The 15,913-nt window shown below is 33.4% G+C and overlaps 1 protein-coding gene across 5 annotated transcripts in view; it reads left to right on the plus strand.

The window, feature by feature from the left end:
• The window catches only part of LOC115212290 (cAMP-dependent protein kinase type II regulatory subunit), a 164,559-nt gene extending 152,737 nt beyond the window's left edge, over window positions 1-11,822 (plus strand). For 4 of the 5 annotated variants that reach the window (XM_029781132.2, XM_036503027.1, XM_036503029.1 and 1 more), the window contains exons 10-14: window positions 1,215-1,277; window positions 4,458-4,509; window positions 8,901-8,969; window positions 10,805-10,931; window positions 11,610-11,822. In XM_029781132.2, the coding sequence (XP_029636992.1) occupies window positions 1,215-1,277; window positions 4,458-4,509; window positions 8,901-8,969; window positions 10,805-10,931; window positions 11,610-11,628 (330 nt within the window). In that variant the 3' untranslated portion in view covers window positions 11,629-11,822. Of the gene's footprint in view, window positions 1-1,214; window positions 1,278-4,457; window positions 4,510-8,900; window positions 8,970-10,804; window positions 10,947-11,609 lie in introns of all 5 variants that reach the window. The other variant, XM_036503026.1, reaches the window with a different exon arrangement.
• Window positions 11,823-15,913: the final 4,091 nt, after the last annotated feature.

Consider the following 15,913-nt stretch of genomic DNA (forward strand, 5'->3'; position numbering starts at 1 on the left):
CACACACACACTCATATGCACTTACACACACACATCTATACACACATCTACACACACTCACACACACATGCCCTCACACACATTCATAGGCCTGCTTACAAACACATACGTACATGCACCACAACGCCAAAGCACTCACACACTTGTTACCTTGCCTCTCACCACCAAATCAAACAGCAACTACTCACCAGTTTGACACCACTCCATTATGTATACAACACTCACACAAAAATGAACATACACATATACATACTAGCATGCACACACACTGGCCATTTTCGCACTCACCTGTCTGAAAAAACCACTTCCTCTATCTCCCTCCACTGATGGAGGCAAAATGGCTGAGTTCCTTTTGAGTGTTGGGCCTTACAGAAGAAAAGTGGCTGAGTTCCTTTCAAGTGTTGGGCCTCATGGAGGTGAAGTGGCTGAGTTCCTTTTGATGGGCCGGATGGAGGCAATGACCAAGATCTTTGGCATGATGTCATGCTTGAGAAGACTCATCAAGCCAAGCAAAATTGCAGTTGTTGCATATAACGGTGTCATACAAACTGGCACCCATGCCGGTGGCACATAAATGCATCCCAGTGTCATGCAAATGGCACCCATGCCAGTGGCACATAAAACCACCCATTACGTTCTCGAAGTGGTTGGCATTAGGAAGGACATCCAGCCATAGAAAACCATGCCAAATCAGACTTGAGTCTGGTGCAGCCTTCCAGCATATCAGCCTAGTTAAACCAGCCAACCCATGCCGGTTATGGATAATGAATGTTAAATGATGATGATGTGTGTGTGTGTGTATTTATTTATTTATATACATATATATATATATATATATATATATATATATATATATATATGCTGTTTGCAACTCCAGGAAAAATACATCATGCTGAATACACAGCTGAGCTGTGTTAGAAGTACATAGAATCTGTTATAATTATCAAGCTTGCACAGAATTCAACCTTGTTGGAGCTAACAATGTTGTTGTGTGTATTTGTTTGGGATCTTGAATCAGATATTCGATTCAGAATTCAACAGAAAAACAAAACAAAAATTTAATATCGAAAGAAAAATAATGAAATCCCTTTTTGATTAATATTGATTTTTGTTTTTTGTCTCTTTTTTGCCCTTTCTCTGTTGAACTTTGTTTAATTACATTTTCTTTGATAATTGTGAAGCTCAAATTTTTGCTTTGATTTACTTACTTTTAGGGAGATGATGCAAACTGCATGTATTTTGTGGAAGATGGAGAAGTCAGTATCACTGTCAAAAAGGTATATGAGAAAATAAGTATTTTTTATTTTCAAGTTGTATGCAGTAAAAACATGTTTGGAAATACATTGTATATCACAGACTGCAGCTATATCCCTGGTAGTATATCTTTTGACTGAACTCTACCTCAACTCTACTGAATCTTCTTTACTGCACCTCTACTCTACTAGGTCTTCTTTATTCCATCTCTACTCCACAAGTACTTAGGCCACTCCAATTTGCATTACTCCACCTATGCTCCACTTCCATTCTTCTGCATTTTCACTCCACCTGCATTTCATTAGGTTTTTCTCACACCAACTCAACTGCTTCTGTTTTGCTTTGCTCCACTTCTACTTCACTGGGTCTTCTTCACTCCTCTACTCTGTCAAGTTATCGGGATCTTCACCTTTTGTCCTACAGATTTTTAAAATAGTTTTTTGTAACTAAACACTTTCAAACTTTTTTGTAACTAAACACTTTCAAACTTCGGATACTGGTAGACTGTGTCATATAAAACATCTTTTACTCTTAGCATTTTTGAGAAAAACTTATATTTACAAAGTTATTTCATGTTAAAGTTCTCGTATTTCGGTAATTTCAACCAATCAATGACGTGTATTCAGCTGAATAAAATTACTGCTATTTTTGTCAACAAGAACTTCCGGCGGTGGGTTTTTCGTTTGTCACTGTTATTTATGACAACCCTAACCCTAAAACCCTAACACCCTAACCCTAAAACCTTAAAACCAGTACAAACACACGAACGATGTCATAAATAACAGGGACAAATGAAAAATACAGCGCAGATAGTTGCTGTTGACAAACAACGACAGTAATTTTATTCGGCTGAATACACGTCATTGATTGGTTGAAATTACCAAAATATGAGAACTTTAACATGATATAACTTCGTAAAAGATGTTTTATATGACACAGTCTACCTGTGTCCGAAGTTTGAAAGTGTTTAGTTACAAAAAATTATTTTTTAAATCTGTTGGTCAAAAGGTAAAGATCCAGTTATCTTTGCTCCACTTTACTCCACAAACTATTTAAGCCCTTACTCTTTTACTTTTTTCAGCCCTTAGACACTGGCCATGCTGGGGTGCCACCTTGAAGAATTTTTAATCTAATGAGTCAACCCCAGTATATTTTTTTCATTAAAGCCTGGTACTTGTTCTATAATTTCTTTTGCCAAACTACCAGGTTAATAGGATGCAAAAACACCAGTTGCCAAAAGTTGGTGGGAGACAAACACAGGCACAAAGATAAAGAATATATAGAGGAAGGACATCCAGCCATAGTAACCATGCCACATCAGAATGGAGCCTGGTGTAGCTCTCCGGATTATCGGTTCCTATCACACCATCTAACCCATGCCAGCACGGAAAACAGACATTAAATGATGATGATGATGGTAATGATAAGCTTCTCTTAGTTTCCATCTTCCATCTACCAAATCCACTCACAAAGCTTTGGTTAGTCAACAGCTATAACAGAAGACATTTGTCCAAGGTGCCACAAAGTGGGACCAAACCCGGAACCAAATAGTTGGGAAGCAAGCTTGTTAACACACAGCAACGCCTGCCCATTTTTTTTTTATATATATTTCACTTTACAGGCTTCTTCCAGTTTCCATCTACCAAATCCACTCACAAGGCTTTGTTTGGCCTAAGAAGACACTTGCCTAAGGTGCCGTGCAGTGGGACTGAACCCTGTAACTTAATGGTTCGGCAATAAATATCTAATAGTATAAATACCAGGCTTAAAATAAGCCTGGAGCCAATTTCATTGATTTAATCCCTCAAGGCGCCGTCCATGCATAACTGCAGTCCAGTGAAGGAAGCAAGGAAAAGAATAAAAACATAAAAGAATAACAATTGCTACATACATCAAGGAATCAAACTGTCTTACACTTCATTGTCCCATATTAGGAAGAACATGCAACTAAAGATTTAATCTGTTTAACATCACGACCTTGCATGTGGGTACCTTTAGCAAAAACACAATTCGGGTTTCAGGTATGAGCATAACTTCTTATTTACCTCCCATCAGAATTGGTGTTGCTGAACCAATCAATTAAAGGTATCAACTATAACCCACCTCTCAAAACTGCTGGCCTTGTGCCTAAACCAGAAACCATTGCTTTTATTATTATTGAGAGCAGCGATGGTGGTGACCTGGCAGAAATGTTAGCATGCCGGGTGAAATGCTTAACAGTATTTTGTCTGTCGTTACGTTCAGAGTTCAGATTCCGCCGAGGTCAACTTTGCCTTTCATCCTTTCGGAGTCGATAAATTAAGTACCAGTTATGCACTGGGGTCGATGTAATCGACTTAATCTCTTTGTTTGTCCCCTTTATGTTTAGCCCCTTGTGGACAATAAAGAAATAAGGACTGTTAGCACACTGACGAAAATGCTTAGTGACATTATTCTGTCTTTATGTTCTGAATTCAAATACCAATGAGGTTGACTTTGCTTTTTTCCTTTTTTTGGGTCATTAAATAAGCACCCACCAAGTGCTGGGGGGGAGGGGTCAAACTGCTGGCCTTGTGCCAAAAGTTGAAACCATTACACAGAACAGTGGATTAACAGAATTGTTACAGTGATGAACAAAATGCCTTGTGGTGTTCTGATTCTTTACTTTCCAAGATTAAATCCAGCTGAAGTTAACTTTGCCTTTCATCCTTTCACCCATCAAAACTGCTGGCCTTCTCCCTAAATTAGAAACCATTATTATTATTATTGCAAAGATGCTTAATGGTGACAGAATTGTTGGATTGATGGACAAGACACCTTGTTATTTAGTTGTCTCTTTACATTGACTAAAGAAGCAGTAGTCAACTTCTCAAACTGATTAGTGCTATTATCATTTTTACAGAAAGGCAAAGTCGACCTCAGTGGGATTCGAACTCAGAACATATGAAAAGATGAAATACCACAAAGCATTTTGTCCAGCTTGCTAATGATTCTGCCAGCTCGCTGCCTTAAATAATATTCTGGAGAAAGTCAGGAACTTCACCACATTCTTATGCTTTCCCACTTGAGACTTTGTTACCTATCCTCATTTGTTATCTCTATTCATTTTAATTGGTGTTTGCAAAATGTTTTAACTTCTATGAATTATTAATATATGTTCTATAGGCGTACAAACTTTATTGTATAACCCTTTTAACCTTAAATCTGAATTTTTCTCATGACAGGGAGATGAATCAGTAGAAGTTAAAAGATGTGGTAAAGGCAGTTATTTTGGTGGTGAGTCAATACTCTTTCTCTTATAATTATTTATTAACATCTGCTTTTCCATGCTGATAAGAGTTGGATTGGACTTTTTGAGACAGTGTTTTATGATCAGATATCTTTTTTGATAACAATTTTTTCTATTCGTTCTATAGACATACAGGGACACAGTATCCTATTTAACAAAAATCTAGGAGACACAGGATGTATGTATGTATGTTTAGTTGAGGTTTAATACTTAATTCTAAGTACTTTTTCTTGATTATTTAGATTGTAACTTTATATATGCTTGTATATATATATATATATATATATATATATATATATATAGGGAGAGTTTATGAAAAAACAGAAGATGAAGACAGGTGGTGTGCAAAAACAGATGTATTAGTATAACACTCAGGAATAGAAAAAGTCCTTTATGTTTCGAGCCTACGCTCTTTTACAGAAAGAGACACAGAAAAAACAAGGAGAGAAAAAAATGTGTGTAGTGGCTAACGATCTATCATGGTGACATATATATATATATATATATATATGTATGTATGTATGTATGTATGTATGTATGTATGTATATGTGTTTGTGTATGTTTGTGTATGTATGTATATGTGTGTGTATATGTTTGTGTATGTATACATATATGTGTATATGTTTGTGTAAGTATATATGTATATATATATATATGTGTTGAATCAGATGTTGCATCTTGTGCGGGTAATTTTCCCAATAAGAAACACATACAATGGTTTTGTTTCACTTCTTTTATTGTTATTAGTCAAGTAGTTAACTAATTAGCTAGTTAGCTAATATCATTTGTTTGATTCATCATTCATTCAGTTGCTTTGTAAGGGTCTTTTCAGGACCTTATCAAGACCATGATCTCATTACTCTCTCTCTCTCTCTCTCTCTCCATCTCCATTAAAGCTGTTAGATCCTAGCATTAACTGGAAACTTGCACAGAAACATTGATATTGACCGGCTCTATCAAAGAAGAGATGAAGGAAATAGAAATCTGAGATCATTACAGACACCTTTGAATGTCCATGTAGTATTTCTCAGACAGCACCTGCTAAATAATAATCATCATCATCATCGTTTATGGGTTGAACGGCTTGACATGAAGCTGGCTAGCAGAGAATGGTCCAGACTCCAACTGTCTGTTGTGGCATGATTTCTACAACTGGATGCTCTTCCTAATGTGAAACAACAGCATTAAAAAAATATATATATATATATCAAAAATAAGGATGAAAAAATTGGATATTAATTTAATAACATCAATTTAACACCAGTTGGTTTAGCGCATAAAAACTGGGATACAGTAAAAATTAATACACAAATATAAGAAAAATCAAAAATAAGGGTGAAAATAGATTTGTGTGTATATATATATATATATATATATATATATATATATAAATATAAACTGGAGACTTCCTATACAATCCCAAAACAGCTCAACTAACATACCTCAAAAAAGATCCAGGTGTGAAACACCCAGCATACAAAAAAAAAGACCATGCATAGGTATGTTTCCCAAAGACTTAAGGATGATACTAATATCAATATGAAGAACAACCTTTCTGGGACTCACGACTGCTACATCACATCCAAGAGCTGGATATTGCTATGAAATACCTAAGGAGCAAAAGAGAGTAAAGCCCTTGAGGCCCTAAGATGCAACAAAAATGTTATGTCACATTTCTGTAGAAGTCCTCACACATTGGATCAGCAGCTGTCGAAGAATGACATCATAATTTAAATAAAGAGAATTCTTCTGTTTGCGAATACATACATAAGCAACAACACAAGGAATATTATAGAGCATTCTCATCAAAACTTCTACTATGAGCAAACATAACAGACTGGATATCATTTTTTGCAACAGACAAGAAAATGTATGTACTGAGGTCAACCACCCTCTTCTAAAATCAGAGAGGAAAAGCATAACTGTGGACAAATGCTTCAAAACCTTTGACTTCTATACCCAGACTATAAATTCATATTTATACCAATAGTGGCTGTGTGGTAAGTAGCTTGCTTACCAACCACATGGTTCTTGGTTCAGTCCCGTTGTGTGACACCTTGGGCAAATGTCTTCTACTATAGCCTTGGTGGATTTGGTAGATGGAAACTCAAAGAAGCCTGTCGTATATATATGTATGTGTGTGTATATGTTTGTATGTCTGTGTTTGTCCCCCCCCCCCAACATCGCTGGTGTGTTTATGTCCCCATAACTTAGCAGTTCGGCAAAAGAAACCGATAGAGTAAGTACTAGGTTTACAAAGAATAAGTCCTGGTGTCGATTTGCTTGACTAAAGATGGTGCTCCAGCATGGCCACAGTCAAATGACTGAAACAAGTAAAAGAGTATACTTGGTTATACTAGTAGATGCCCAACCCATGCCAGCATGGAAGATGGACATTAAATGACGATGATGATGATGCCTAGGTAGCAATCTAGAAAAGTTAAGATTTTCAGAAAACCAAATCAGCTAATACTCAAATACAATCTGTAAGCAGGTCAATAAAAAACATGCAAGACTTTTCACAAGTTCATTGTGACAGATTTTGTTTATTTACGTTCCATTGATGGAGCTTTGTATCTTTGTTCTTTGCTAGAAACCAGCTCCTTCCTTAAAATTCAAATAATTAAATATAGAAGAGAGCATGCTCACGTACATATCTGGTGGCTGCCCCCTCGTTATCGAGTATGGCCATTGCACGAAGCTTAATCAATGTTGTTATCATGCAATGCCTGTGCAAGAAGATTTTTTTTAAAGTGAGGAAAGGCTGTACACTGAGTCAGTCCCACTCACTAAGCAACAGCAGCCATAATCCGAAAAGAAGAACAAGTCAACATCATCAGTAACCACTGAGCCGCAAGTTTTATGTCGGAGTTATCCCAGTTACCTGAGTCACCTTCTCCTAGAAGGATGCCCTCACAAAGGCTAGGAGTCCTTCACTCCCAATGGTTTAACCGCACGATCAGGTATTCAGTCCCATTATTTCTATGTCCCCATGCGTGATACAGCCTTAAGACATTTATTGGATGGCCGTTGACTCTCAAGAGTTCCTCCACCCTTTGACGGGTTTTGTTTTTCATCCTGCAGGGTGTCCAATAAACACCCTCCTCACCAAGCAAGCTTGGTGGGGTTGCCAGTTTAGTCGCCGACAACCCGACCATGCAACAGGTTGCACTGGGTTACATGTTACCAGTAGCACTCGAAAGTGACCTGACATACATACATACCTACATACATTCATTCATTCATTCATTCATTGACAGACTGACACTAAGACAGATAAACAGACTTTTAGAAAACATTAACTTAGATATCTGTTTGAAATTTATCAATTAGCACTGCTGGGATCTGCTATATAGTTGTTAGTTTAGCTCATAGTCAGCTCCAATTTGAGTTGATCTGTAATCAATGTCATTCTATTTATGACCATTCCATCTTTTCTTAATATCTAAGTCACTGACTCTCTATGTGCCATACTGAAAACTAAAAAGAAAACAGTCACTGGTGCACTTTGCAGAGATTTTTTTGCCAAAAACCCCTATATTTTAAAATTTTTAAATGTAGAAAAAAGTGTTAAAAGTTATTGCTTCTCTTGTCTTTGCAAAAAGAAACCAAGATCAATAAACTGGAAGGACAGGACTTCCATCTATCAGAGTTGACTGGACGTATATAAATGTATGTGCAGGCCTGGGTAAGATCTTTTATGGAAGACTGGCTGTTTCCTATACATGCAAGTCTCCACCTCTCCATGCCATCAATGTTTATCCAAGGGAAAGGCCACCAACTTTAGCCAGTACTGGTCAGGACCAGTGTTTTTGCAGGTGCTGCTATATAAAGAAAAACACAAAGAGCTGGAACAGACACCACAAGGCATCTTTCCCAACATTCTAAGGGTTCTACCAATCCTTCCTTGACAGATAAATTTTTTATCAATTCTGAAAGGATAAAGGGCAAACCAGCCCCACTGGGATTCAAACTCGGAATTCAGAGAATCAGATTCTATTCAACATTCTAATAATTCAGCTAGATTGCCACATTTAGGGCAGAATGTTGGCTGTAGATCTAAATATCATACAATGATTTAACTTCTAATGCTCCAAGTTCAAATTTTGGCATGGTTAACTTTTCTTTTCCCTTTTGCAAACTTCTACATTAATATAGTATGATATCTTACTCCATTCTTTCTCAATTTCTTTATTCTTTATCTTCTGTTCCTTTTATCTCCTCTCTTCTATCTCATTTTCTATTTTCCTTTCCCTTTTTCTCTCACTCCTCATTTCCATCTATCTATATCTTTTCAGCTTCCTTTCTCTCTCTCCCTCCCACACACACACACATATACTGAATTCTAATATTTCACCTTCCACATTTCTCTTACAGAACTAGCTTTACTTACTCATAAACCGAGGGCAGCAACGGCCACATCAATGGGACATTCCAGATTTGCAGGTAAATAACATTTCCAATATCTATCAATATATTTCTTATGTTTGTATGAAGTGTTGGTGTTGTTGGGAGCCCATTCAGTTCTGATTGAGCAACTCTTTCTAATGACCACAGATCTTCTAGCACTGATCATTGCATCTTTTTAGAGATATATATAAGATTGCATTTAGGTTGAAAATTGGAAGAGAGGATCCCTTTCTTTCCACTTGAATATTTTTTATCCTCTTCCTATTCAAGCTACTATACTTTCAAAACATTCCCCTCCATTGCCAATTTGGTCACCTGGGTAACAGATCTTGCTTATCTGCTACATATAATGTTCTTTATCACTTTACTTGTATATCTCCTGCACTTTTTATGCTCATTATAGTTAAACCACACGGAATTCCTACCAACCACTATTTTGCATATCAGATATGGCAACTTCCCAGGTAACATTAGTTCTGTCTTCTTTTGGAAATGAGTATTAAGGAAAATAGATAAGTGAAACAGCTGAGCTAGAATCAGTCTAGCCATTTTACCTGCCTTCTTTATCTTTAACGGTCATTTCAACCATATAAATACCAAATCAATTTTGAGTAGTCTCTCATCAGCAACGCCTTGCAGTAGGCTTTTCATACCTCCTTTCTTCCTGGTATCTGTAAGGGTGAGTGTGCTATTATCATTATGAGCACACTTTTTGTCAACAACTCCTAGATTCATACTGAAACATTGCTTTTGAATTCAGAACACCTCACACGTCTGATTCTCATATCACAGAACATTGGCAAATCTTTTACTTACCATTTCTCTCTATGCTATGTAGACTTGACTTCCAACTTTTCTTCTAACTAATCATATCATTCTTTGTTCCATTCTTTCATTCTTTCAATTCTCATAGGTTTTTACGGCTCTATGTACTATATACACTACCACTATATCTTGCTGGAACTTTGATCTGTGGCCCATAGCAGATTATTTCATTGTAACTTCCAGTCGTCTTCAAAATTATAGGGTTTTTTTTCCCCCCCGTCCTCCTTCTCAACATATGTATCTCTTAATACTGGCTGAGAAGTCTTTCAACTTCTCCAGGTCATTATGTTTCTCTGAGTCTATCTAGCTTTTATTATAATATCAATAATCACAAAGCTACATTGAGTGATGCATTCTTCATCAGAGAATGACTTAATATTCAGTCATTTATCTTTTCCTTTTTTAGTTGCATGTGGTCTGCCTTAACTTCTGCTTTTACCTAAATGGTCAGTGATCAGGTGGCTGGCCAGTTTCCTGGAGCTGGTGCTGCAAATGGTTAGGGCATTTGTATTACATAATTTCAAGAGTCTCGTTCTCTGTGCATTCCTTGTACCATAACTATAGCATCCATGTACACTGGAGCAGCAACATGCTATTGTCCAATATGTAGTAAAGTCCCCAGCCATGCTGCAATAGTTATTTGTTATGAAGGTAGTCTGCAAGATGGCCTCACAGAAACAGATCCTTGACTCATCTATCAATCTTGACTGTGACACATATATAGAGAATCCTGCTTTTGTCATGTTGTCCATGTCCAGTCCAAATTAATTATTTACCACAGACTTTAACTCTCTCTTCTAAAAATCTGTCTAATCTAACAACTCCAAAGTTGTCGCCAAACCAGAAGTTTTAACCCTAATCCATTCTCATGGATTTAATTCAGGTTCCCTTCCATCTTGCCTCATACACAGCATCCCTGTCCAAGCTTCACAATTGGTGGTAGGTTGTAATTAGCTAATGTAACATTTTATTTGAAAAACACGAATTAAGTTTTGAATAAATTTACATTTCAATTAAAATTTTCATTTTCTTTTTTCAATTTTCAGTGTTAAGTGTTGGAGCATTTGAACGCCTTTTGGGCCCTTGTATGGAAATTATGAAGAGAAACATAGAAACTTATGAAGAACAACTCATTAATATATTTGGATCTGAAAACAATATCTCTGACCTTCGGTGAACTTTATTCCTGTTAATATATTTCCATTCATACCAACATATCTTTCTTCCCCTCTCTCCCTCCCTCCCTCCCTCCCTTTTTCAGTACACCTCCTTTCTAACATTACCAGTTCACTCTACAAACCATTTCCTTGATCTTCACCCACCTCCCTACTTACTTGTTAACCCACCAGTGCCAAGATAAATGATAACCATTCCCTGATTCCTGTCATGACGTGAGTGAAGTAATACCTGTGTTAGCATCTATCAAAACAACCAATCAATAGTGAATGTTTCTGAATGGTCTGCAGTTAAATGTTGCTTTGAAATCCCACTTGTATGCATGTGTGTATGTGGTTTACTTATTTGGTACATGTGTGTATATATGGTGAACTTCGTGTGAGGGCATGTATGCTGAACGTTGTACTTCTCTCTTCTTCCTCATCCAATAAAAGACTAACCAACCTTCATTCAAATCTGGTCCCTCAACCAATTAACCATGCTGTAATTTAACAAAAAAAAACAAATTTAAAAAAGGTTGTTTCATCCTCTCTTTCTCTTGCTCTCTTTCTCTTGCTCTCTTTCTCTCTCCTCTCTCTCTCTCTCTCTCTCTCCTCTCTCTTTCTCTCTCTTTTTCTCTTTCTCTCTCTCTATCTTTTTTTTCTGTTTTCTAAAGTTAAAAAAATAATCTTTCAGACATAATATTCAACATTGAATGATGTTTGCTCTATTTCCACTCCGGCTGCCACTGCTGTTCCTGCCTGTTAGAATTCACAGAGAAACTGAACGTTGGACAAAAATATTCTTGGTGATCTCCAAAACAGATATTTTATACTGTCATGTATATGTGGTGCAGACTTTAACAAGTGTAGATGTGCATAAAAATTGGAAAAAAATTACTCAAACTAATCCCTTGTTTCTTACTGCCTTCATTTCTTTTTTTTTCTATTACTTCATATATGCATTTATATATATATATATATATATGTACATATATGGCATCAGTGGTGTAACATTATATATATATAAAATATATTGTTTTCATTAATGGATGTGCATGTATATGCATATATATATATATATATATATATATATTATATATATATATACAATATCTAGAATATTAAATATATATATATATCCAGATAAATACATTTTATATATATATATATAAAATCTGTTTATGATTAGAATATATATATATTTGTTATATCTTATATATGTCATAAATAGATGTTTTGTTTATTGTATACAAATATATATATATATATATATATATATAAAATCTATTTATGATTAGAATATATATATATATATAATATATATAAAATCTATTTATGATTAGAATATATATATATATATTTGTTATATCTTACGTATGTCATAAATAGATATGTTTTGTTTATTGTATACAAATATACATATATATTGTATACATATATATATATATATATATATATATATATATATATATATAATATATATATAAAATCAGAGAGAGTAGAGCCATGTAAATGTGGATTTCAAATGCTTGTATTCAAAAGCAAAACATATCAGGAAGATTAAAGTGCAATAATAGCTAGAGCACCTCTGAGTGTGTGAGAGTGGGAAAGAGAAAAATTAAGAGTAAATATTTTTTGCTTTGTTTCCTACCATCTATATTAAAGCTTCAAGTTATAATTTTTAAAATACAACTTTATTATTACAAAGTCTGGCAAAGAAAATTATTGTGTAATTACTATATAAAGTTAATAATAATTATAATAATCAAACAAGGACAACAAGTGAATAGCAATAGTAGTTGAGTAAACTAAATCAACTTTCTTTCTGTGTTTAGTTTCTCATAACTCTGCCTTCATTGCTTGTATCTATGTCACCATCATTAACTTTGCTTTTTAAATTTTGGAAAATCAATTGAATAAAGTACCAGCAATCTTCTCAGAACAATGCAATCAGAATATGTCTTCATCCTTGCAAATTAAGAATCCGATTTTTAATATAGTTAGTTCAATCAAATTAATATTTTTTGTAGAAAATATCCCACAGAGGAAATCAGAAGAAAAAAAATCAGTAAGATTCATAAGAGTATTTTTTCTAATCTATAGCTTTCTGAAACCCTCTATTGAACTTTGGATTATCTTATAGATAAACTGTTTCAATATTACCTATCAACAAAGCTGTGCTATGACCAAGACAGACAAAAGCTGGGCAGGAACTGTTATATATTGAGTTGGATACTTTACAGTTCATCTCTTATTCAACAAACTTATAACTGTATTTAGTTCCAGTCCTTACTCTTCCAGTTTCAAATCTAACCAGGGATCGATATTTGCCTTTATTCCTCTAGCATAGGGATGAGTCAAAGAAATAATAATACTAATTATTATGATACCAGTCACAAGTGCTATACTAGATCAATGCACTCAACTGCAGTCACCACTTTTCTACAATAAAATTGCTTTATATTTGATCCACAGAAATCAATATTAAAAAATATATATATATAGAAAAGGGAGAGAAATCATTACATCATGCTATTGAAACATACATTCCACCATTTCTAGACAGAATCCCTAAAAGACAATCACCAGTGCAGAATTTTGAAAGGGAACTATCTGAAATTAGGAAAGTGTTAGGTAAATATTTTCAAAGTCCTTAGTTAATATTAACTTTATAATCAAAACATAAGTATCAATTTCCTTTTCTTTTATCATACCTCCACAAAACAAAAGAATTTATGTAACCAATAAAACATTGGAAATTTTTTATCAAGTAAGATTTAAATTTGTGCCAAATTCTTGGCAGAAAAGTTTTTAGTAACTTTTGTGCCATTCTCACTTTTTCACAAAGAGCAACATTTTAAAGAATAATATTACTTGATTCTCTTTTAATGAATACATGTCAAATGAAATATAATAATGAATTTGTTCAGTTATTAAAAGGATAATTATCTGGATTGTGCTTAGCTGTCACTTTTTTTTCTTTTTGGTGGGGGGATAAATTTTATTATTGTAATGTATGAAGTTTAAATGTTTAATTTTTATTAGGCAATTCTATATATATTAATGAAAATAAGATTAAATAAAGAAGTATATAATAATACATATTCTATAGGTGGGTATATATATATATATATATATATATAATATATATATATATATACATTGTCTATGTCTTTGTGTATGTAAGTGACATTGTGTGTATAATCATTTGTTTCTTCAGATATGTTAAGGTTATTTATTATTTTATGTTATGTAACATTTGTTATATATATAATAAATAGATATATTTAAAGAAACAAATGATACCTGTTATATATATGTACATATATTTTATATCTATATTATGTATATATCATGACAACACATATATATACACACAACATATATTAAATATATATTAAATCATATACAATATGATTTGTGTGTGTGTGTATATATATATATATATATATATGCACACACCCACATACACACACATGCACACACGTGTGTATAGGTGAGTGTTAGTTATTTACAGCATTGATGTGATGTCATTTCTATTGTCAACTCAAACCATTTCCTTTTTTTTACAATAAATGCTGTTAAATGGTATGAATATTACTCAATAACACCATTCTTCATCTAAATTAGCAGCTTATAGCTGAAACTAAAACCAATATGTGCATGTATATCTGAGTAAATTTATCCTAGTTTATTAATAATAGTTTTCCTTATATGCATATATATGTATATGTATGTGTGTGTCTGTGTATGTATATATGTGTGTGTGTGTGAGAGAGTGTGTATATATGTGTGTGTATTGTGAAAGAGTGAGAAAAAGAGATGTGACAGCTGAACCTTAATGAGTCCAGTGATTAAATAATGAATTAATTAAACTAAGGTTTATGTTACATGCTTTATACATATCTAATTGTGGATTACCAATGATGATTTATTAATTAGTCTGCAGATTTAAGCAGATCTTTCAGAAAAAAGTGTCAATTTGAATTTTGAGTTAAACCTTCTGTTATTGATTTTCTTTTGGTTTTTATTTTGATTGATTTATTTTTATTTTTTGAGTTTTGTTCTCTTTTTTTGGGTTTTTATTTTATTTTATTTATTCATTCATTTAGCATAAAATATTTACAGAAACTAGTTTACACATAATCATGATTTTATAAAACCCAAGAGTTAATGATAATAATAAAGATTATTAATAATAATAATAATAATAATAATAATGTTCATTGTTCTTCCTCCACTCCAACACTTCGAAAATACATTTTTTTTGTCTGTTTTTTAATAAGAAATTTAAATTTTAAATACATTCCAGATTTAGACATTCCTATACTTTCTAAATCTTTTAATAAGATTCTAAAATAAATAAAAAAAGAGAGAATTTTCAATAAAACTCACCATTCCATCCTTATAGAGTTTCTTACTGCCTGTTCCACCAATCTGACTTCTATTTTTAATATATTTTGGAATAAAGCTTTTATCAATATCATTTTTGTAAAACCCAAAATGATATATATGTCTGTGTGTATGCATGTGTGTATATATATATATATATATATTATACACATATGCATACACATATATACACACACATACATAAGTGCATATATATATATATATATATATATATATATATATACACATGTATAAATACATGGACATATATACATGTGGCCTATGTTTGTATATATATGTGTATATATAAATATATATATATATATATACATATATGAATACATATGTACAAACATATTATATGTGTATGTGTGTATATAATGTATATGTAATATTAAAAATCTGTGAGAATTTTAACCTTGTGCTCTTTTAATATGAGCAAGTAAAGCTTGTTTCACTGTGAGCTTCAGTTGTAATAAAACCAAAAAAATACTTCGTTTCATCATGTTATATTTATTTTATTTTTTATTTCTTTGTATGTGTATTCACTGAACTATTTATCAAAAGTGCCTGTTTATTATCATATCTGTGTACCTTAATGATGAA

Source organism: Octopus sinensis, linkage group LG5, assembly GCF_006345805.1.
Source record: "Octopus sinensis linkage group LG5, ASM634580v1, whole genome shotgun sequence".
Taxonomy (NCBI): domain Eukaryota; kingdom Metazoa; phylum Mollusca; class Cephalopoda; order Octopoda; family Octopodidae; genus Octopus; species Octopus sinensis.